General features: G+C 35.2%; 2 protein-coding genes across 2 annotated transcripts; both read right to left on the reverse strand.

The window, feature by feature from the left end:
• Positions 1-19,873: 19,873 nt before the first annotated feature.
• On the reverse strand, positions 19,874-20,648 carry LOC131661714 (uncharacterized). Its single transcript, XM_058931320.1, has 3 exons — positions 20,409-20,648; positions 20,115-20,170; positions 19,874-20,015 (listed from the first exon to the last, which is right to left on the reverse strand). The coding sequence occupies exons 1-3, from the start codon at positions 20,646-20,648 to the stop codon at positions 19,874-19,876; spliced, it is 438 nt and encodes a 145-aa protein (XP_058787303.1).
• Positions 20,649-21,504: 856 nt separating this feature from the next.
• Positions 21,505-24,961, reverse strand: LOC131621445 (delta(12)-fatty-acid desaturase FAD2-like). The gene is made up of 2 exons (XM_058892501.1): positions 24,812-24,961; positions 21,505-22,937 (listed from the first exon to the last, which is right to left on the reverse strand). The coding sequence occupies exon 2, from the start codon at positions 22,924-22,926 to the stop codon at positions 21,769-21,771; it is 1,158 nt and encodes a 385-aa protein (XP_058748484.1). The 5' UTR covers positions 22,927-22,937; positions 24,812-24,961; the 3' UTR covers positions 21,505-21,768.
• Positions 24,962-25,391: the final 430 nt, after the last annotated feature.

Consider the following 25,391-nt stretch of genomic DNA (forward strand, 5'->3'; position numbering starts at 1 on the left):
ACAAATGCAGGACTGTTTTGCTGAATGCTATCTCTCATGCTGAGTATGAGAAGATATCTAACAGGGAAACGGCCCATGACATATATGAGTCCTTGAAGATGACTCATGAAGGAAATGCTCAAGTCAAGGAGACCAAAGCTCTTGCTCTAATCCAGAAGTATGAAGCCTTCAAGATGGAGGATGATGAAGACATTGAAAAGATGTTTTCAAGATTTCAAACTCTGACTGCTGGATTGAGAGTTCTCGACAAAGGCTACACCAAGGCTGATCATGTAAAGAAGATCATCAGAAGCTTACCCAGAAGATGGGGTCCAATGGTGACTGCATTCAAGATTGCCAAGAATCTGAATGAAGTTTCTTTGGAAGAGCTTATTAGTGCCTTGAGAAGCCATGAAATTGAGCTGGACGCAAACGAGCCTCAGAAGAAAGGTAAGTCTGTTGCATTAAAATCTAATATTAAAAAATGCACTAACGCTTTTCAGGCTAGAGAAGAAGATCCTGAAGAATCAGAATCTAAAGAAGAAGACGAACTGTCCATGATCTCCAAAAGGGTAAACCAACTCTGGAAGAGCAAGCAAAGGAAGTTCAGAGGCTTCAGAAGCTCAAAGAGATTTGAACGTGGAGAATCTTCTGGTGACAGAAGATCTGACAAGAAGAAGGCTGTCTGCTATGAGTGCAATGAGCCTGGACATTACAAGAATGAGTGTCCGAAACTTCAGAAGGAGAATCCCAAGAAGAAGTTTCATAAGAAGAAAGGTCTTATGGCAACATGGGATGATTCTGAATCAGAATCAGGATCAGACTCTGAAGGAGAGCAGGCAAACTTTGCGCTAATGGCGACAGAAGATGATGGATCAGAATCTACATCAGAATCAGATTCTGAAGAGGTATTTTCTGAACTATCTAGAGAAGAGTTAGTTTCCATTTTAACAGAGCTTCTTGAATTAAAAGCTCATCTTAGTATCAAATACAAAAAGCTTAAAAACCAATTTGAATTCGAAACCAAGAAGCTTGAGTTGGAAAATTCTGAATTAAAAGAAAAAGTTTTAAAATTATCCAATAATTTTGGATCTCCTTCTGATTCAGAAAAATCCACTCCCAGTCTGAATCATATTATGAAAGAATATGATTTAAGTTTCAGGAAGTTCTTATCTAGAAGTGTTGGCAGAAGTCAGCTAGCTTCTATGATATATGCTGTGTCTGGGAACAAGAGAGTTGGCATTGGTTATGAGGGTGAAATCCCATACAAGCTTGAATCTGTGGATGATATGAAAATATCATACAAGCCTCTGTATAACCAATTTAAATTTGGCCACTCCCATGATATTAAGCACACATCACATGCACAAAGTTTTCACATAACACACACCAAGAAGCATGTGACACAACCTAAGAAATATCATGAAACTCAGAATAAGAAATATCATGTTGTTCCTCCTGTTAAATATTTTGCTAAACCCAAGTTCAATCAGAACTTGAGGAGAACTAACAAGAAAGGACCCAAGAAAATGTGGGTACCTAAGGAAAAGATTATCCCTATTGGAGATATCCTTGGCGGCAAAAAGGACAGAAAGCAAAATGTCATGGTACCTGGACTCTGGGTGCTCGCGACACATGACGGGAAGAAGGTCTACATTCCAAGACCTGGTGCTTAAACCAGGTGGAGAAGTCAAGTTTGGAGGAGATCAGAAGGGCAAAATCATTGGCTCTGGAACCATAAGTCTTGGTAACTCTCCTTCCATAACTAATGTACTTCTTGTTGAAGGATTAGCTCATAACTTATTATCCATAAGTCAATTAAGTGACAATGGTTATGACATAATCTTCAATCAAAAGTCTTGCAAGGCTGTAAGTCAGAAGGATGGCTCAATCCTATTTACAGGCAAGAGGAAGAACAACATTTATAAGATTGATCTTTCTGATCTTGAGAAGCAGAAGGTGACTTGTCTTATGTCTGTTTCTGAAGAGCAATGGGTCTGGCACAGAAGATTAGGACATGCTAGTTTGAGAAAGATTTCTCAGATTAACAAACTAAATCTAGTCAGAGGACTCCCAAATCTGAAATACAAATCAGATGCTCTTTGTGAAGCATGTCAGAAGGGCAAGTTCTCCAGACCTGCATTCAAGTCTAAGAATGTTGTTTCTACCTCAAGGCCGTTAGAACTCTTGCACATTGATCTGTTTGGCCCAGTCAAAACAGCATCTGTCAGAGGGAAGAAATATGGATCAGTCATCGTTGATGATTATAGCCGCTGGACATGGGTAAAGTTCTTGAAACACAAGGATGAGTCTCATTCAGTGTTCTTTGAATTCTGCACTCAGATTCAATCTGAGAAAGAGTGCAAGATCATAAAGGTCAGAAGTGATCATGGTGGCGAATTTGAGAACAGATTCTTTGAGGAGTTCTTCAAAGAAAATGGTATTGCCCATGATTTCTCTTGCCCTAGAACTCCACAGCAAAATGGAGTTGTAGAGCGAAAGAATAGGACTCTACAAGAAATGGCCAGAACCATGATCAATGAAACCAATATGGCTAAGCATTTCTGGGCAGAAGCAATTAACACTGCATGTTATATTCAGAATAGAATCTCTATCAGACCTATTCTAAATAAGACTTCTTATGAATTGTGGAAGAACAGAAAGCCCAACATTTCATATTTCCATCCTTTTGGATGTGTATGTTTTATTCTGAATACTAAAGATCATCTTGGTAAGTTTGATTCTAAAGCACAAAAGTGTTTCCTTCTTGGATATTCTGAACGCTCTAAAGGCTACAGAGTATACAATACTGGAACATTGATTGTAGAAGAATCAATCAATATCAGGTTTGATGATAAGCTTGGTTTTGAAAAACCAAAGCAGTTTGAGAATTTTGCAGATTTTGATATTGATATATCAGAAGCAGTAGAACCAAGAAGCAAAGCTGCAGAAGCTGGCAGTCTCAGAAGCAATGGATCAGAAGATGAAGTTGCTGCATCTTTAGAGAATCTGAGAATTTCTGAAGAACCTACAGTCAGAAGATCACCTAGACTTGCTTCAGCTCATTCAGAAGATGTAATCCTTGGAAAGAAAGATGATCCCATCAGAACAAGGGCATTCCTTAAGAACAATGCAGAATGTCAATTAGGTCTTGTTTCTTTGATCGAGCCAACTTCTGTTAATCAAGCTCTATAAGATCCAGACTGGATAATTGCCATGCAAGAAGAACTAAATCAGTTTACAAGGAATGATGTATGGGACTTGGTTCCTAGACCAAACGGATTTAACATCATAGGTACTAAGTGGGTTTTCAGAAACAAGCTAAGTGAGAAAGGTGAAGTGGTAAGAAACAAAGCCAGGCTGGTTGCTCAGGGTTATAGTCAGCAAGAAGGGATTGATTATACAGAGACCTTTGCACCAGTGGCCAGGTTAGAATCTATTCGTCTATTAATTTCTTTTGCCACTCAACACAACATCACTCTTTATCAGATGGATGTTAAGAGTGCCTTTTTAAATGGTTACATAGATGAAGAAGTTTATGTCCATCAACCTCCTGGTTTTGAAGACTCCATGTCTCCAAATCATGTTTTCAAACTAAAGAAATCATTATACGGATTGAAACAAGCTCCCAGAGCTTGGTATGAACGTTTGAGTTCTTTCCTTCTGGAAAATGGTTTCACTAGAGGAAAAGTGGACACTGCTCTCTTTTGTAAAACATTTAAAAAGGATATTTTAATTTGTCAAATATATGTTGATGATATTATCTTTGGAACATCTAATGCTACACTTGGAAAGGAGTTTGCTAAGTCTATGCAGGCTGAATTTGAAATGAGCATGATGGGAGAACTCAAGTATTTCCTTGGGATTCAAATCAACCAAACTTCCGATGGAACCTATGTTCATCAAATGAAGTATGTGAAAGAACTTCTGAAGAAGTTTAATCTTTCTGAAAGCAAAGAAGCCAAAACTCCTATGCATCCAACATGTGTACTGGGTAAGGATGAGGTAAGTAAGAAGGTAGATCAGAAGTTGTACAGAGGTATGATTGGATCTATTATATATCTAACTGCTTCTAGACCTGACATTCTCTTTAGTGTTTGCTTGTGTGCTCGATTCCAATCAGATCCAAGAGAATCTCATTTAACAGCGGTTAAGAGAATTCTAAGGTATCTGAAAGGTACTACTAATGTTGGTTTAGTTTACAGAAGATCTAAAGAATACAACTTAGTAGGATTCTGTGATGCTGACTATGCTGGAGATAGAATAGAAAGGAAGAGCACTTCTGGAAGTTGTCAATTTCTTGGAAGTCATCTAATCTCATGGTACAGCAAGAAGCAAGCTACTATTGCCCTCTCAACAACAGAAGTAGAATACGTTGCTGCTGCTGGTTGTAGCACACAAATGCTCTGGATGAGAAGTCAGCTGGAAGATTATCAAATATATCAGAGTAACATTCCTATTTTCTGTGATAATACTTCTGCTATATGTTTATCTAAGAATCCTATTTTACATTCAAAAGCTAAACATATTGAGATTAAACATCATTTCATAAGGGACTATGTTCAGAAGGGTGTTATATCTTTAAACTTTGTGGATACAGACCATCAATGGGCTGATATCTTTACAAAACCCCTTGCTGAAGATAGGTTTAAGTTCATTCTGAAGAATATCAGTATGGATTTATGCCCAGAATGAGAAGATGAGAAGATCTTATGTATGAGTATCTTCTGAAATGAAATTGGATTATTGTTTAAGAAGTTCTGATTGAAATCAATTAGAAATTGTGATTCAGTTATTACTAACGTTTCATTGTCTAAGTTGATTCAAAATCTCTTTAAAAGCAAAACAGCTGTAACTGGCTATCAAGATGGTAAACACATGTTCACTATTCCTGGACAAGCGTGCGTGCAGTTGAGGGGACGTCTACTTAGGTAACTGTGCAAATCACGTCTTTTGTCATTATTATCTCTCCTCACGTCAAATAACATTAAATGCCATTCATCATTTCTTTTATTGTCCTTTATGTTTTTATATCCGTCAAACGTTTCCTTTCCCTAGAACGTTTTCCTTCCCCACATTTCCTCTATTTATTTCTCCATTTCTTTGCATTCTTCAATCAATTTTTGTGCTCTCGCTTTTTTTCTCTCATTTCTCTATGAATATCTTTTGTGATAACCCTAGTTCATTCTTCATCGATCTAGCATTCATAATGAATCCTTCGCCTAGTTCTCTTCATCAAAACTTTAAACCAGTTGAAGAAACTAAGTCTCAACAGTGGCTGATCTATTTGAATAAAACGGATGGAAGGGTTAATAGGCTACAGGATGAGAAATATATCTCGGGATGGCATTCCAAGTTCTTCTCAAGTCAGACCTCCTCCTTGATGCTAATGTCAACATCTGTCCAAAGGAAGAAGACTCTCTTGAGATATTGGATGAAGTTAGGACTTAACTTCTATGTTAAGGGAAAGCCCATCTGAGAATACGCTCTCTCCTGGTGAACTGTTCTCAGTTCCTCCCTTGTATTCATTTACTTCTTTCTCTGGGAAGCTGCTCAGGCATGCAGAGTTTCAAGCCTTCATGGCTGAACAAACTGAGAAGACCGCAGGGATTCATGATATGTTAGCTAAGTTAGAGTTGTTGCTCTTAAGTCTTTGTAGTTCTCTTTCCTTGTTGCATCTGTTTTCGTGCATTCCTCTTTTGTAATCCTTCTTGTTGAAATCAATGAAAAGTTATTTATGTTTCCTTCCTTTTGTCTCTTGATTTACATCTGAATCTTTTATGCTTTTTGATGTTATGACAAAAAGGGGGAGAAAATATATGATAAATGATCTGATTAATATTATCAGTTACCGAGTAAAAAGACCCCACATTTACTAACAGAAGCTGCAAGCTTCATATGTTTCTAAGTTGTGTTGTTGCAGGAATCAAAGATTCAAGATCAACATGAGAAGCAACAAGATGATGAATCAAGCTCTTGATTTCTTGAAGCAAGCTGAGTGCTAGGAAGCTTCTGTATTAGAAGCAAAAAGGAAGAATGATCAGAAATTCTGATAATAGAATATGATCCAAATCATTGGCTATTTGCTCTGATACATTGTCTATTGGATCTGACATATTCTATATAGCCTATATGGCTCTGATACATATTTTGTGTTCTGATACACATTTTATGGCTCTGATACACATTTTATGTTCTAACTCATTCGTGCTGACTTTTGTCGTTCAGTTTTGTTCTGTAACATTTCAGGATGTAGAGATGCTCTGATGATACTCTGGTACATTCAACAATGTTCTGATACAATCTAGCATGAAGAGATGTAAGAAGAAATTCAAAGCTCTGAAGCTATCCGAGGGAAGCAGAAATCAGAAGCTATGAATGTTCTAAAGATCCAGAAAACTCAAGTTCTGAAGCGGTCCTAAATGGAAGCATGAATCAGAAGCTGTGAATGTTCTGAAGATCAAAGGAATTCAAGTTCTGAAGCGGTCCTAAATGGAAGCATGAATCAGAAGCTGTGAATGTTCTGAAGATCAAAGAAATTCAAGTTCTGAAGCTGTCCTAAATGGAAGCAGGAATCAGAAGCTGTGAGTGTTCTAGGGATCTAAAGAAATTCAAGTTCTGAAGCTGTCCAATGGAAGCAGAAGTCAGAAGCTATGAATTATCAGAAGCAAGAAGCTTATGTGATTGTCTCTACCGTAATAATCAGGGAAGTCTTTTATTATTAAAGTTCTTCGAGTATTTATTTCAGGGGAGATTGTTAATCTCAGGGGGAGACATATTCACATGCTTATGCTATAGCTGTGTAATTTGTCTTTAGCCGTCTTCTCTTTCTGATCGCAAATTCATATCATTTATATATGTTTTTGTCATCATCAAAAAGGGGGAGATTGTTAGAACAAGATTTGTTCTGATCAATATTCTTAGTTTTGATGATAACAAGGATATGAATTTTGTGTGAGATAATGTGGTACTCTAATACATTGCAATTTCCCTTTCAGGAAATATATAAAGAGTATGCACAAATCAGCGCTCAGAAGCTTTGTCTCAGAAGGTTCAGCATGCAACATCAGAACATGGTCTGACAAGACATCAGAAAATGGTCAAGGCAGAATCAGAACTTGGGTCTATGGAAGCATCAGAAGAACTTGAGGTCAGAAGCAGAAGCACTGAAGTTCTCATGGTATCACGCTCAGAAGCACTTCAAGGTCAGAAGACAAGAAGATGCTATGCACCAAGCTGTTTGACTCTGATGATATTCAAATATTATATTCAAACATCAGATCAAAAGAAAGTACAGGTGGCAGGCTACGCTGACTGACAAAAGGAACGTTGGAAGCTATTAAAGGCAACGTCAGTGGACACAGCGTGAACAAGGCTCGAGGTAGTTGACAAAAGCGTGAAACATTAAATGCAAAGCTGTACGGAATACGCAAAGCATTAAATGCGCTCAACGGTCATCTTCTCAAACGCCTATAAATATGAAGTTCTGATGAGAAGCAAGGTTGACGATTTTGAAAGAACTAACTCTGAAAGACTTGCTGAAACGCTAATCAATTCAAAGCTCAGAAACTTCATCTTCATCAAAGCTCACTACATTGCTGTTGTAATATATTAGTGAGATTAAGCTTAAACGTTAAGAGAAATATCATTGTTGTGATTATAGCTTTTTAGAAGCATTTGTAATACTCTTATTTGATTACATTAATTTGTAAGTAACTAGAGTGATCAAGTGTTGATCAGGATACTCTAGGAAGTCTTAGCTTGTGTCTAAGCAGTTGTAATTAGAGTGATCACGTGGTGGTCAGGATACTCTAAGAAAGTCTTAGCTTGTGTCTAAGCATTTGTTCCTGTAGTGATCAGGTTGTGATCAGGATACTCTAGAAGACTTAGTCGCGGACTAAGTGGAAAACCATTGTAATCTGTTGCGATTAGTGGATTAAATCCTCAAGTGAGGTAAATCACTCCGTGGGGGTGGACTGGAGTAGTTTAGTTAACAACGAACCAGGATAAAAATAACTGTGCATATTGTTTTTATCATTCAAGTTTTTAGACTACACTTATTCAAACCCCCCCCCCCTTTCTAAGTGTTTTTCTATCCTTCAATAATTGTCGTATGAAAACCTAGAAATGGAACTGAAATGAACGAATCCCTGTTTACTGAGAAGGCCGCCTCAAACCTATACTTTCATTTCCATAAATCCATTACTGAAGTGCTATGAGGCGCACACCTGGGTGTAGATTAGTGGAGACGCACGCCCCAGGGTTTGGAGGGGGCTGTCTCAAGCTAATGTTCCTCCATTGTTCCTTTTTTTTGTTAATGGCAAATTGGTATGTAGCTGATTCTCAATGGAGATGCCCGCTCTAGTAGCTTAAGTCACTTGTTCTTTTCTTCTTGCTTTGGAGACGCTGGTCTCATGTGGGGGTGACCTCCCTAGTAGCCTAAAGCTTCTTATTTCTTTACTGTGTTGGGGACGCACGTCCCATGTTTCACCATCAATGAGACGGCCTCTTTTGCCCTATTCCTCCATTGTTTTTTTCCTTTTTTTCTATTCATTCTTGTATGGTATGTGTTACAGGATAAGAGTAATTGGTAAATAAATTATATAACTTAATAGTAATTAACAGAAAACTGAAACAGTAGCATTTTGTATATTTATGAATGGAACAACATGTTTAGTAGTAGTAGCAGATGAAATAATGCAGTAGCAGAATTTAGTATCCTTAAATAACAGGAAATGTTCAAACTATCCGATGAATGTATAACCGGAAATTAATTGAATTGTGTCCGATTAACCGGTATTGAATTGTGATTATATCTTATGAATTGTTGTGGATATCTTTGTGATTATTTGTTAATGGCATTGACCGTTAATTATGTGAATTATTGGAATTGTTCTGTTGTTTATATGAATTCGTTGGAATATGTGTGAAGTGTTAGTACCTTTAATAATCGGTAATAATTGTGATATAGGCGTATGCCTTGTGATGAATATTTTGTGAAGTATATGATGATGATGATGTTGTGAGGTGTCCGGTTCATTGAGTCGCATACATTTGCATATATATATATATATATATATATTGTGACGGCCTGGATTGGCAATTTAGTGATGAAGGCTTATGCCTTGTGCCTCTGAATTAGGAAATTGGTGACGGGGTTGAAGCTCCGATTGGTACCACATGCATATGCATGAGTCATGTCCCATGTATCTTATGTGATTCATAGTTGTGACGTTTTATGACTATATTGTGATTGTATTTTGTGACTTGTTAAATGATAGAAATATGTGAAGATGTGAATTAATGATTTTATGAATAGTATGATAATATCAATACTTGTGAATGCGATTAACTAAATATGTCTAGTTTCTGATATACAATTTATCATGTGCTCAATTATATGAATTGATATCTCACCCTCACTTTGTGTCGTCGTTGCCTTTATATTGGTAACGTGCAGGTAATCCGCTTTGAGGGAGAGATTAGCCGAGTTGGTCTTGATTTGTTGTCACTCTGATACGTACCACTCGTGGGACGAACGTGTTGATTTACTTGTTTTTGGATTATTATGTCTTGATGAATACTTGAGTTGTCTTTTTGAGATTGTCACTTTAAATTCTATTAATTGTTGAATTAAGATGCTAATTTGAGATTGTCACTTTAAATTCTGCTAATTGTTGAATTAAGATGCTAAGAATCCTTGAATTGGTTGTTGCGTTTCCATTGCACTTTTATGGAAGTTGATTCATGTTAAAGACTATTATTTGATGTTATCGGCTCCTCCGTATCCTGTGAATGCTATGTATCTGCTTTATGCGACGAGGTGATTTGTCTTTGAGAATGAATATGTGATACCTCAATTGCTTCGTTGTGAATTTTTATACTCTTATTTTATTTAAATACTGTGGGTAGAATTGGGGTGTTACAACATACATCCTTAATCAGTAAACTTTTTCCATTCTTCAATTTTAGTTTGAAATTTCCCATTCCTTCAGCATTCAGATGATCATCATCAGCACTCTGATCCTGGTCTTTCTACCCGGGTCAAAATCAATCAGTCCACCATTTTCCGCCTTCCTTCTCAAATGCCATAAGTAGCACAAGTTCACCCTTAAAATCTCCTATGGCTATGTTGGCTTCTTCATCCTTTCTTTCTTTCTTTGGCCTATAATCGGCAGCAAAATGGCCAAACCTGTTACAATTATTGCATTGAACCTTTCTCTTATCCAATTTCTACTTTCCCTTTTAAACATTCTTATGATTCTTCTGATCTAGATTCGATACTTCTGACTTGTGAGAACCATCACCATTCTTATGTTTCTTCTCATCTAGATTGGAGACTTCTGACTTGTAAGAACCATCACCATTTAATTTTTTCACTAGCCATCCTTGCTTCTCATTCTTCTTAACAAAAGAAGTTTTCAGAGCCTGTTTTGTTTCCCTTTAAGAGTTCCTTTTAGTGGGACATGATTATTGTGCCTCTAAACTACTATAAAATTCTTCAATTCTCATGGTGTTAGTGTATTTCGAATGTTCTATGGCTACAACTACGTAATCAAACTGAGAAGTAAGTGATCTAAGTACCTTTTCAATGATTACTTGTTCGAAGAACGTTTCTCCACAAGCCTTCATCTTATTCATGACCACAATCACTCTAGAGATGTACTCAGACACATTCTCATTGTTCTTCATGCTGATATTCTCATAACTCTTACGTAGGGAATGCAACTTTACTTCCTTCACTGATACGTCGCCACCATAACACCAGACAACTATGTCCCACGTCGCCTTCACCGTCGTCAAGTCGACAATCTTCTTAGACATTGTCGTATCCACACACTAATGGATATAGAACCATGCCTTCTGATTCTTCTTCCTAGTTTCATGTTGCTCCTTTCTTTGCGCTTTTGTTGCATTCTCTGCAACTAGTGTGTAACTGTCATTGACAAGATCAAGAACATCTTGAGCGCCAAACGCCACACCCATCTGAATCGACTACCGATGCAAATTATTTCCATTGAATACTAGAAGCTTTGTATTCAAGCTAGTGTTTCTGCCGTTCATCTTCGTTCTTGTGCAAATCACTCAATTCTTACCAACACTTGTGTTTCCCAAACCCCGAGAATCAAGAAATAGGATTCTCTACGATTTCAATTTTCAATTCAATATGAATTTGAGGAGCAAAATCAATCACAAAACTCACATACACTTGTGTTTTCTTGTGAATCGAACCAGAGCTTTGGATACCAATTGTTGGAGTTACAACTCCATTGATGCACAAGATTGAAGATGAAAATTTTTGCAGAGATAGAGAGAGAGAGAGACGTAACAAACTTTTTTCTCAACAAACTCTACTACTCAATTGTGTTCAATCTGTTACAAATGCAACTAACTTTGAGTTTATATACACTAGCCCTAAACTCAAATGCAACCCAAATGAAATATAAATGCAAATGAAACTAAACTCAAATGCAAGACTTGAATTTAAATTACATTTAACAATTCGAACACTCAAAAACATATTATAAACTCTTAAATATAAATATATATATATATATATGTATATGTATATATATATATATATATATATATATATAGAGAGAGAGAGAGAGAGAGAGAGAGAGAGAGAGAGAAAGGGAGAGAGAGAGAGAGAAGGAGTTTAATTTTCTTTTTTATGTCTTTATAAGGTTGTAAGCCCAAAACATTGTTAAACTTTTATGGGCTTCAAGATACATGAATAGAGATTTGCTTCTTCACTTTTATGGGTGTTCTCCCACTATCACCATGAAATGAAATGTCAAAACTACATCTTGCATCTGGAGATACACATTTTTAACACAATTCTAGGAGATAATAGATGAGCAATTCTTATTTGTTCTAAAAAATAGTTTGAAGATGTATCTTCGTATAAATATATAATGATCCAGTCATGCATCCGAATAATGCCTAATAAGTTACAAATTTTATTTTAATGTACCAAAAGTGTAAAACTAAATTGATTACCAAAGCGAATCATTTTTCAATCCTCTGGTCATGCATCTTCGTATAAATATATAATGATCCAGTCATGCATCCGATCGTTCCTTTTTCAATCCTCCGGTTGTAGCAAATTTGTTGAGCGGATCTTTAATCCCTCAATCCCTTATGCACAGCTGAATTGATTACCAAAGCGAATCGATCGTCAAAAACCTCCGTACCAAATCTTTGATGAAGAAGGAAAAACCCTAAGGTTTTATACAAGAAACACCCTCAACAATCTTCACTCGAACCAGATAAATGTCTACCGTCGAATCTCGAACAAGACAAATGTATACCGTCTGTCATACCCCAAAATTTGCCCATCTCATTTCTCTTATTCAAACTCATATCAAAGTACAATGCTCAAGGACACTCCTCCTAAACAATGGTTCAAATAACTAGGGTTGTTGATTTCTCTGAAGAAAATGAATGAATCAAGGGCTCCAATAAATTTCATATGGCTTATGATGTTTCAAACTACCTCCATGACACAATTCAGGTTTCAATTCCAAGAATTGACCAGTCAATTGTTCAGAAAGTCAACAGTCGACCAGTTTGACCTAAAAGTCAACTGTGGTCAAAGTACTGTCAAAACTCCTGATTTTTTATCAACAAGCTTGTTTTGAAGTATCATTCACCATTTGATCAAGGATTGATCATGGTTCATCAAGAAAAGATTAGAAATCAACAAATTCAAAAGTTTCTAAATTAGGGTTTTTATAGGAGAAAGTCAACTGAACTTTGACCAGCCATAACTTCCACATGGAACACCAAAAATTTCCCATCCAAAGCTCATTTTGAAGGAAATTGAATTATCTACAACTTTGTCTCTCACATGCCAAGTCTAAAAATGCTTCACTTGAGAGATATGGATCAAAAGATTATAGGTCCTTTTTTGAAAGTCAACCAAAAGCAGTTTTTGTCAAAGCCCATATCATCAAGATAAATTCTTCAAATGGAAAAAAGCTTCCAAAGTGGCTTGTAGAGGACATTTTGAGGTTTCCAAAAAGTCCTAGAACTCCTCCATATCTTAAAAATTAAGGGAGATATGCCTTGTCAAAGTTGGTCAATTTTAAGGAAAAAATGTGAAATAAAAGGCCTCCAAATGGATTTCTTTGCAAAGAGGCCCAATATTTTTTGGTCCAATATTGCTATACAAGTCATCTAGAAGCTCTAATCAGGAGGCCACGAATTTTCTATTAAACTTTGATTTTATTTGAATTTTATTTCAATAAAATCATGGATTTAATCAATATTTGGAAGAAAAATTGAAAAGATTTGATTTTTCCTTGATTTCAATCATAATCAATCATCATTTAAGGCATATTACCAATATTATTTCGTTCTCTACAAGACTTGGTTGAAAAATATGGGAACTGAGCAAATTTAGAAAGGATTGAAAACATATTTTCAATCAAATTTTTTCAAATGAGCAATCAAAGATTCACTAAGATTTTCCCTAGTTTTATAACCCTAATTCATTCCATTATATATACTGATTGATTCCAGACCCTGAGCACGAATTTTCTGCAGGCCAAGAGCCCTAACTAAGAGCAAAAAGTTCAAGAAATTTTCATAATCGATTTTTTGATTGCAGCTTGATTCAGGACATTCTGAAGACTCAAACACGTTCCAGGGACATCACTAAGGAGATTCAGATACTTACAAGGATTCCAAGCACTCAGAATTGTCCGTAAATCCTCACGGTTTGATCAAATACTCCTTGACTCGAGGATACCTTAGCAAATGTTGCCCTCAGTTCATTATCATCATATGAGATCTAGTCCCTCGGTGTTGCCTCGAATAAAATGATGATCGTCCCTTCGAATGCTAAGGTATCCTCATTGGTTGCCTAAAAATGACTATTATATCCTTCCCAAATACTACTTGCCCTCTTTATGGTACGAACAGTCTTATGGCGAATGATAATCCTCGATGACCCGTTTTACATCCAATGAGAGGACTACCTACCCTCCTTATGGTATGGATAGCCCTTTCAAACGAAAACTTAAAGAACAAGAAAGATAATCTTAGGGTAGGTGCTCTTAAATGCTTGCTCAATTCAAACAAATTCAAACTACTTTTCACACCTCCTTTTTAAAACAATTTCCAAAAGGCTACGCTTATTTACAAGCTAAAGTCCTTATTCAAATATTTTCAATTCACACACGACACTCTTTCAAACAATTCAAATAAAAAAGTGAGCTAAGCAATTAAGAGCCCATTGATAACCATGGATACAAAGGGTGCTTACACCTTCCCTTTGTATAACCTTCCCCCCAAACTCAAAATGTTTCAAAGGTCTTTCCTGTTATTTTTGCCTTTCCAATTGGATAAAATAAATGTCGGTGGCGACTCTTGCTATCCGCGGCATTTTAAAAAAGTCAGTTCTCCCACCGTATTACATTGAGGCAAATCGGTAATTACACCCTCTTGTAATGTAGGACATGTATCTGTTGGGTGTTTAATAGAAGTGCAAATTCCACATAAATTTACTGTTTGAGTTTTTCCTACTGCTAACTATCTCACTAATGAAGTACGATCATCAATTTCGGTTTCTAAAGCCTTGTGGGAAGAAGCTTGAATCTCATTAACTCCTTTTTTTAGGACCACATAATTGTTTCTGGTTGTGAACTGTGGGGAGTTGAGTGACATGTTCTCAATTAAGGTTTTAGCTGCAGTCGGAGTCTTATCATTAAGGACTCCTCCACTAGCATCATCTAAAATATTTATGTTCATAGGTAATAGTCCTTCATAAAAGTAATAAATTTGCAATTGCTTAGAAATCTAGTGTTGATGACAACTTGACACTAACTTCTTGAATCTCTCCCAATACTCGTCTAATGATTCCATGCCAACTTGTCTAATACACATCTTTCTTTTCTGATTGATGCAGCTCTGGAGGCAGGAAAGTATCTTTCTAAGAACAATCTTTTCAGAGCATTCCAGCTTGTGACATAATTTGGCTCGAGATAGTACAACCAATCTTTTGTAGCACCATGTTATAAGAATGGAAAGGCTTTGAGCTTGATGTGATCCTCTATGATTCCTTCAGGCCTCAATGGTGTAGAGCACACAACCTGGAATTCTTTTAGATGCTTATGCGGATCCTCACCTGCAAGACCACTAAACCTTGGCAACAAATGTATTAAATCGAATTTCAACACAAAAGGTACATCAACAGCAGGATAATCAATACATAAAGCATTATAAATCATATCAGGTGCAACAAGTTCTCTTAGAATTTTTTTCCAGCCATGTTATGATAATGAAACTCAAAATCAAATAAATTATGAGAACAAGAATCAGCAGTGCAACATTAAACACAAAATACCATCAATGTCCCTATTAAGCAAAATCAATTAGAAGACTAATAAAGATTAAAAAAAATAGAAAAAAAATACAAAAAACACCAAATTTAATCTAATTAAGTCAAGTAAAAATTTCATAATTTTTTTTGAATTTTCTGAAAATATGAAAACAGCAAAAAAAATCATTAAAAAAAATAGAAAAATAAGGAATTTGCAATTTTAAGGTTCAAAATTCTAAAAGAGTATTGTTCATTGATTTGTTTTTGATTTTTTGGAAAAAAAATTAGGAGTAAATCGAAACAGTAGCTTCCAAACTTACCTGATAAACTGAAATACTTTTCAGTGTGCTACAACCCGTATTACAATCCTGAAAATCAACAAACACAATAAAACAAGAAAATGCTAACAAGACTCTAAACTAGGATCCTAAATCAGCTAATATTGACAGAGAGTCCCCGACAACGACGCCAATTTGATTTGTTGCCTCACACGGGTAAAAAATGAGTAATAAAAATTGTAGTTAGAGAAAGCGACACTCGAGTATCGTATCACAAGGACTATTGGTAAAATTAACCCACTACAGAAACGATTTAGGGGGTTTTAAGTTTCGATCAAGAAAATAGGAAAAATAAGTTATTTTCAAATAAGTTAAAACGAATCAACCCATAGTTTGGTTTCCCAACTAGTCATGAATTAAGCAAGTGTGATTCAACATACACAATTTAACGGTAAAGCAATGCTAAAACGCAAAACATATCAAGGAAACATAAACCAATCGAATTAAATCAACAACATACTATATAACTTGAATTAAGCATACAAGACATATAGAAGAATATTGAAAGGAAAAAGAAATTGGGTTGAAAATATAAAACCTCAAAGTTTTGGTGGAAACATGAACAATAGATTCCTCCTTGGTGATTAGTTCTCCATGAACCGTACAAACAAAGTATTTTTCATAAAAATTAGGAATGACCATAATAGCTGCGATTTTAGCTTTAAGTAATACAAGGGAAGTCGGTCCCTAATGGCAACCGACTCAAAAATTACAAAAACAACCCCAAAACAGTGTATTTTATTAAGTCTGGAACTTAAACGGATTATTCGACCGTTCTGCACTCCAAATCAGCTTTTGGCTTCAACATGAAACTTGTATTTGTTTCTCTTGGATTTATAACACATATTAGAACACACAAAATGACATCTTGTAGCTCCAATTATGGTTTGCATAATAAAAGGAATCAAATAACTGTTTATGCTGAAAATAAAGTACAAAATTTAACTAAAGCCAGAAATAAACTTAATTATAAAAACACACTAAAATAGTAAAAATAAAAAAAACAAACTATAGAATTGGCTAAGTACGATAGTAGAAGAATGTGCATTAAAATGCACTGATCACTCACCTCCACCATCTGTTCTGAGGATCTTCAATCTTTGTCCAATTAATTTTCAGCCTTCACTTTGAACTTCTTAAACTTAGCAAACACCTCGTGTTTAAACTTTATGAGTGATACCCGTGTCATTCTTGTGAACTCACCCACAACTGACAAAAAAGTATTTATTTTCTCAAAGTTAAGGTACCTCAAATGGCCCACATACATCATAATACACTACACCAAAAACATGAGTTTCTCTTAGAGGCATTTCTTATGAGAATGACAATCTTGGTTGCTTGCCTCTCATGCATATATCACATGATTTCTCTGGTGCCATAATCTTTGGAATTCCATGTACCAGATTCTTTGAACTTAGATGCCCTAAACTTTTCAAGTTCAGATGTCCAAATCTTTTATGCCACAACTCACTTTCCTTTACACAACTAGTTGCACTAAGGCATTGAGTGTATGTTGTTTCAATATTCACCTGGAATCTCTTGTTTCTTCCCTATTAAGAATGCACAATCAACTTATAATTACAATCATACAACTTTAACAGATTGTCCTTCAAGGTTATTGAAAATATATTTTCAAGTAGTTGTCCTACACTCATCAGATTGCTCTCCATGTCAGGCACGTACCATATGTAACGCCCTGATTATTTGATTATTTATTTAATTAAATAGTATTATTATTATTTCTGTTATTATCGGTCGATAATTTTAATTATGGATAATTAATCTATTATACCGGTGGAATATCGTTAGAAATAGTATTTTAAATCATTTTGAGTTAATGAGCTTATTGGGCCTATTTTTACTAAATGAGGAATAGTAGTGTGGTGTTAATTTTTAGGCGCAATGTTATTTTAAGAAGAGGTTTTAGTGTTAGTAAAAGAGTAAGGGAAGTGTAGAGATATCATAAAAGAGAAGTCATTTTGGAAGAGAGGAGGCTAGGTCTTGAAGAGGAGAAGCAAGCTTAGAGAAATCCCAATCCAAGTGCTAGGATTTGTAGAGTTTTCTTCAATCCAAACAAGGTAAGGGTAGGGTTCTCTTCCTATAATGGGGCCTATGAGCAATTGTATGTTGGGGATTAGAGATTTAGGTTGTTGCAATTGCTTGTGATAATTGATTGTTTGAAATAGAATTTTGCCATGAAATCGATTGAATCTAAGTTTCCGTGTTCCTAAATTACTGTCCAGAAATGATTTCCGTGTTATAATTGTCGTATGAAAACCTAGAAATGGAACTGAAATGAACGAATCCCTGTTTACTGAGAAGGCCGCCTCAAACCTATACTTTCATTTCCATAAATCCATTACTGAAGTGCTATGAGGCGCACACCTGGGTGTAGATTAGTGGAGACGCACGCCCCAGGGATTGGAGGGGGCTGTCTCAAGCTAATGTTCCTCCATTGTTCCTTTTTTTGTTAATGGCAAATTGGTATGTAGCTGATTCTCAATGGAGATGCCCGCTCTAGTAGCTTAAGTCACTTGTTCTTTTCTTCTTGCTTTGGAGACGCTGGTCTCATGTGGGGGTGACCGCCCTAGTAGCCTAAAGCTTCTTATTTCTTTACTGTGTTGGGGACGCACGTCCCATGTTTCACCATCAATGAGACGGCCGCCTTTGCCCTATTCCTCCATTGTTTTTTCCTTTTTTTCTATTCATTCTTGTATGGTATGTGTTACAGGATAAGAGTAGTTGGTAAATAAATTATATAACTTAATAGTAATTAATAGAAAACTGAAACAATAGCATTTTGTATATTTATGATTGGAACAACATGTTTAGTAGTAGTAGCAGATGAAATAATGCAGTAGCAGAATTTAGTATCCTTAAATAACAGGAAATGTTCAAATTATCCGATGAATGTATAACCGGAAATTAATTGAATTGTGTCTGATTAACCGGTATTGAATTGTGATTATATCTTATGAATTGTTGTGGATATCTTTGTGATTATTTGTTAATGGCACTGACCGTTAATTATGTGAATTATTGGAATTGATCTGTTGTTTATATGAATTCGTTGGAATATGTGTGAAGTGTTAGTACCTTTAATAACCGGTAATAATTGTGATATAGGCGTATGCCTTGTGATGAATATTTTGTGAAGTATATGATGATGATGATGATGATGATGTTGTGAGGTGTCCGGTTCATTGAGTCACATACATTTGCATATATATATATATATATATATATATATATATATATATTGTGACGGCCTGGATTGGCAATTTAGTGATGAAGGCTTATGCTTTGTGCCTCTGAATTAGGAAATTGGTGACGGGGTTGAAGCTCCGATTGGTACCACATGCATATGCATGAGTCATGTCCCATGTATCTTATGTGATTCATAGTTGTGACGTTTTATGACTATATTGTGATTGTATTTTGTGAGTTGTTAAATGATGGAAATATGTGAAGATGTGAATTAATGATTTTATGAATAGCATGATAATATCAATACTTGTGAATGCGATTAACTAAATATGTCTAGTTTCTGATATACAATTTATTATGTGCTCAATTATATGAATTGATATCTCACCCTCACTTTGTTTCGCCGTTACCTTTATATTGGTAACGTGCAGGTAATCCGCTTTGAGGGAGTGATTAGCCGAGTTGGTCTTGATTTGTTGTCACTCTGATACGTACCACTCGGGGGACGAACGTGTTGATTTACTTGTTTTTGGATTATTATGTCTTGATGAATACTTGAGTTGTCTTTTTGAGATTGTCACTTTAAATTCTGTTAATTGTTGAATTAAGATGCTAATTTGAGATTGTCACTTTAAATTCTGCTAATTGTTGAATTAAGATGCTAAGAATCCTTGAATTGGTTGTTGCGTTTCCATTGCACTTTTATGGAAGTTGATTCATGTTAAAGACTATTATTTGATGTTATCGGCTCCTCCGTATCCTGTGAATGCTATGTATCCGCTTTATGCGACGAGGTGATTTGTCTTTGAGAATGAGTATGTGATACCTCAATTGCTTCGTTGTGAATTTTTATACTCTTATTTTATTTAAATACCGTGGGTAGAATTGGGGTGTTACAACATACATCCTTAATCAGTAAACTTTTTCCATTCTTCAATTTTAGTTTGAAATTTCCCATTCCTTCAGCATTCAGATGATCATCATCAGCACTCTGATCCTGGTCTTTCTACCAGGGTCAAAATCAATCAGTCCACCATTTTCCGCCTTCCTTCTCAAATGCCATAAGTAGCACAAGTTCACCCTTAAAATCTCCTATGGCTATGTTGGCTTCTTCATCCTTTCTTTCTTTCTTTGGCCAATAATCGGCAGCAAAATGGCCAAACCTGTTACAATTATTGCATTGAACCTTTCTCTTATCAAATTTCTCCTTTCCCTTTTAAACATTCTTATGTTTCTTCTCATCTAGATTCGATACTTCTGACTTGTGAGAACCATCACCATTCTTATGTTTCTTCTCATCTAGATTGGAGACTTCTGACTTGTAAGAACCATCACCATTTAATTTTTTTCACTAGCCATCCTTGCTTCTCATTCTTCTTAACAAAAGAAGTTTTCAGAGCCTGTTTTGTTTCCCTTTAAGAGTTCCTTTTAGTGGGACATGATTATTGTGCCTCTAAACTACTATAAAGTTCTTCAATTCTCATGGTGTTAGTGTATTTCCAATGTTCTATGGTTACAACTACGTAATCAAACTGAGAAGTAAGTGATCTAAGTACCTTTTCAATGATTACTTGTTCGAAGAACGTTTCTCCACAAGCCTTCATCTTATTCATGACCACAATCACTCTAGAGATGTACTCAGACACATTCTCATTGTTCTTCATGCTGATATTCTCGTAACTCTTACGTAGGGAATGCAACTTTACTTCCTTCACTGATACGTCGCCACCATAACACCAGACAATTGTGTCCCACGTCGCCTTCACCGTCGTCAAGTCGACAATCTTCTTAGACATTGTCGTATCCACACACTAATGGATATAGAATCATGCCTTCTGATTCTTCTTCCTAGTTTCATGTTGCTCCTTTCTTTGCGCTTTTGTTGCATTCTCTGCAACTAGTGTGTAACTGTCATTGACAAGAGAGAGAGAGAGAGAGAGAGAGAGAGAGAGAGAGAGAGAGAGAGAGAGATAGATAGATAGATAGATAGATAGAGAGAGAGAGAGAGAGGGGGAGAGAGAGAGAGAGATAGATAGATAGATAGAGAGAGAGAGAGAGTTTAATTTTCTTTTTTATGTCTTTATAAGGTTGTAAGCCCAAAACATTGTTAAACTTTTATGGGCTTCAAGATACATGAATAGAGATTTGCTTCTTCACTTTTATGGGTGTTCTCCCACTATCACCATGAAATGAAATGTCAAAACTACATCTTGCATCTGGAGATACACATTTTTAACACAATTCTAGGAGATAATAGATGCGCAATTCTTATTTGTTCTAAAAAATAGTTTGAAGATGTATCTTCGTATAAATATATAATGATCCAGTCATGCATCCGAATAATGCCTAATAAGTTACAAATTTTATTTTAATGTACCAAAAGTGTAAAACTAACTAAACATTTTACGGGCTTCCAAATATCATAAATATTGTATTATTCAAACAATTCAGTGCAACAATCGAATGAATACTACAACAAGATTTCAACTAATGTAATTTTATTCTCTTGCTATGAATAATTTTTATGATTGGTACAAGAAACCAATGGATTGTTTTAACTCTAACTAGAGTTTTTGTGATGTAAGAGTTGCACCTCTAGTACGATTTCTTAATTCATTTGCCTATTGAAAAAAAGAAGCTATATTATGAGCATCTAAATATCATAAATAATATGTTTGAACAATTCAGTACAATAATCGAATGAATACTACTACAAGACTTCAACTTTATTACTCAACAAAGAGGTATGCACTATATATGTCCTTCTATTATTAATTACCATTATTATTTCCATGGATAACCATAGCAATTATTCCAAAGACACGTAACTAAGAACATAGACTCAACAAGAGACCACAAACGAAACAACATCAAAACCAACAACTAGTATCTCAAACCAAGCATTAACCTTATTAATTACTCAAGTTTGTTTCTGTACCAATAAACACCTTTAATCTCACTCCCTTCATCTGGATCAACATAAAGACACTCCTTAGCCTCTCTCCACATAGCCTTATAAACTGGAGTCCCATCAAAATGATAATACTCTCCCAAAATAGATTTCACAGCTTTTGTAGCTTCCATAGCATGATAATGTGGCATAGTTGAAAACATATGATGAACAACATGAGTATCTGTTATGTTATGAAAAACTTTATTGAGAATTCCATAATCTCTATCCACAGTTGCCAAAGCACCTCTCATCCAATCCCATTCACTTGAATCATAATGAGGCAATGCAGGATGAGTGTGTTGCAAGTAAGTGATCATAACTAGAAAGCCGTTTACTATAAGAAGCGGAACTCCGTAAACACGAATAACCCAATTCAAACCTTGTGCCAAAACGAGACGGTAAAGCCCATAAGAAACCGCGAGAACGCCTGCGTCCGAAACATAGATTTGAAGTCTTTCGCGATCGGAGTAAATCGGGCCGTATGGATCGTAATGTGAAGCGAACCTATCATAGTATCGGCCTGAAACGTTGAAGGCTAGGTAAAGCGGCCAGCCAAGAGTGAGTGTTATAGCGAGTGTGAGAAATCGTCCTACCGGATTGTCGAGGTATTTATAGTACCAACCAATTTGAGATTTTTTCTTAGGTACAAAAACCTCATCGCGTTCGAGGGATCCAGTGTTCGAATGGTGGCGACGATGACTATACTTCCATGAAAAATATGGTACCAAAAGACATGAATGAAGGATAAGCCCAACTAAATCATCAACCCATTGGTAATTACTGAATGCATGGTGGCCGCATTCGTGTGCAATGACCCAAACACCGGTCAGGACACATCCTTGGACGGCCCAGTAAATGGGCCAAGTCCAAAGATAATGAGTACCGGGAAGGGTGGGAATGTAGTTTACGGCTAGATAGGCGAGAATTGAGGCTATGGTGAGGTCGACAACGACATAAGAAAATGAGCGGATTAAGGAGCGATGGAAACAATGTGGTGGAATTGCTTTCTTGACTTCACCAAGAGTGAAGGGTGGTTTGGTAATTGGGACACGCTTCAAATGTTCATCTTGTTCTGGTTTTGTTTGTGAGGGTGAAAGAGAGGTTCTGCCACCTGCTCCCATTTTCACGCAACCTGTCAATACAAAAAAAAATTCAGTTCTGTTTTCAAGTAATAAATGATTAGGTTGTGAATAGCTATCAAACAAAAGAGTGTTCACCAAAAAATAAGACTCATAAAGATAGATAATTTCATGGATAACATGTGGTTTCTTTTGGAAGTGTTAATAATGATTTATGGCTATAGATGAAACAACGCAAACAGCCCAACTAAGGCTATGTATAATGGGGGTGTTGAAAAACAAATTCAATAGTTGAATCTTTGCAATGAGGGTGTTGAATAGGGTGTTTAAAGTGAAGTGTATTAATTGGTGTTGAAAGTTTTCAACATGTTGAATGTGGAAAGAGTGAGGTTCATAAAATACTTTGTAAAATTTTATTGGTTGTTTTGAAATTTTTAAATTTTTTAGTGTGTTGTGAATGGTGGTGGAATAGGATGTTGAATTTTATTAAACAAAATCATTGTAGTGAGTATAAATTGAATGTGTGTTGAATTATTAGGTGGAAGAAAAAGAAGATGATGTGTAGTATAAAAAATGAAAAAGAAAAGTGTTGAATAATAAAACCATTGAACATAACCTAATATAGACAGATAATCAATACCAAACATAATAGAAATATAATTAAATATCATGTTTAGTATAAATTAAATAAAGTTATCATATAAAGAAAAATAAAAACAAGTAATTCACACATATGTTGTGTTGTTTTTTTGTAAAGAAGCCAAAATGCATTATAAAATTGAGGGAAAAAGTTTTCTTACGCTGATTTTGACACATTATACCTAAAACAAATTAATTTTATTTTTTAATAATTTATTTTATGTTGATTTGTGTGTAAGTTAACTTTTCTTTGTTGTCTAGTATGGTGTTGGTGCGGGTAGAGAAAAGTAGTGTACATATAACGAGCGTCTAAGATTAAAGCATAAGTTGTGCTAATACACATCAATTAGCGGATACGAAATAACAAAACACGAAATAATAATAATAATAAAGTTTTCAATATTCATTTAAATAAATAAATTTAATAAACTTAAGGATTTTTTATGGCCCATAGAATACATTTTCAATTTAATAGACTGTTTAAACAGATTGATCTATCATATTCCCACCTTGTTGTTGCAATATGTAATAAGATATCATATCATATATTTTATAAATTCCAAAAAAGTCAGCCACCAGCGTGCTATTAGATAGAGCAACTTTAAACGTGATGATTTTGTATTCCTCAAAAACACAAAATATTCCTATATTTTTGTATTCCTCTAATAAAGATTCTAAGGGAAATGCTAACAAGTGCCTTTAAAAAGTAAGTTTTTCTTGGAAATATGCGTAATTAATGCATCGAAAATTGAAATGGTGAACTTTTGAAAGAATATTTTCTTTATTTAGAATGCTTAAAGAGTGCCCCTGGGGCACTCGTTAGCATGACCCAAATTATAAATCACCTGTCAAATATTCCCTGCATTCATGCATTCAACTTATTCTAGGTTATTAGATCAAGATTAAACAGTTAATATTTAAATATAAATTTTAGTTATATTTAAAATATTGAGCTTTAATTTTAACCATTTGATCGTGATCCAATGATAAAAAATGTATCAAATGCGAAGTATGATCCTAAAAACTCACATACACAATAGTGAGAGTTAGGGTCTCAATTTAGTATTAACGTCAAACCTAATAATATTAGCTTTTATCGGTTAAAGTAAGATTGACGGATTACATATTGTATCGATTTCACTTGGCCCTTTCAAAGAAAGTGAATGAAACAGAATATTGAGAAATCAAAATCTCAAAAAACTAATCCTAAAATCACCTTGAATGAATGGTTACAAAAGAGAAACTATTAACTATTAGATCTATTAACAAAAATAAAAGAAAGAATTACCTGAAACAGAAGGAGAGGATTTTGAATGTCTCTATGTCTTTGTGTGAGAGAGGGTTTTGAGAGATGAAGGAGTATTTAAGGTATTATTACCCAATCCCAATTTAGAAATGAACGTCACAATCAAATAAAATTAAGGGCCATATAGTTTTTTGGACGGCGTTTTGGAGTTTGTGATATCAATTTTTATTTTAATTCCCAATATTAAATAACACCATTTCCTATTATTTCTCATTCTATAATTGACTCTTCCTTTTTCTACCGATCTCCGTGCCCATACACATGTAACTGATTTCCCATATCTTTTTCTTCCATTATCAACATGCGCATTTTGCTAGATTGTAATTCACGATATTTAGTGTTTTTTTCGCCTAGTTTATGTTTATTGGAGGAAGATTTAAGTAGGTTGGGCATAATAATAACATTAAAAGACATGTACATTAATTAGTCTTAAATGCCATTTAATAAATACACGGCATTTCCAATTTCCTCCATCCCTACTATTTAACTCTAATTTATTTTAAAAAAATTTAAATAACCATGTTTAATAAAAAAATTACCAAAAAAACCATGTTTTCCAGAG

Source organism: Vicia villosa, linkage group LG1 (assembly GCF_029867415.1).
Source record: "Vicia villosa cultivar HV-30 ecotype Madison, WI linkage group LG1, Vvil1.0, whole genome shotgun sequence".
Lineage (NCBI taxonomy): Eukaryota > Viridiplantae > Streptophyta > Magnoliopsida > Fabales > Fabaceae > Vicia > Vicia villosa.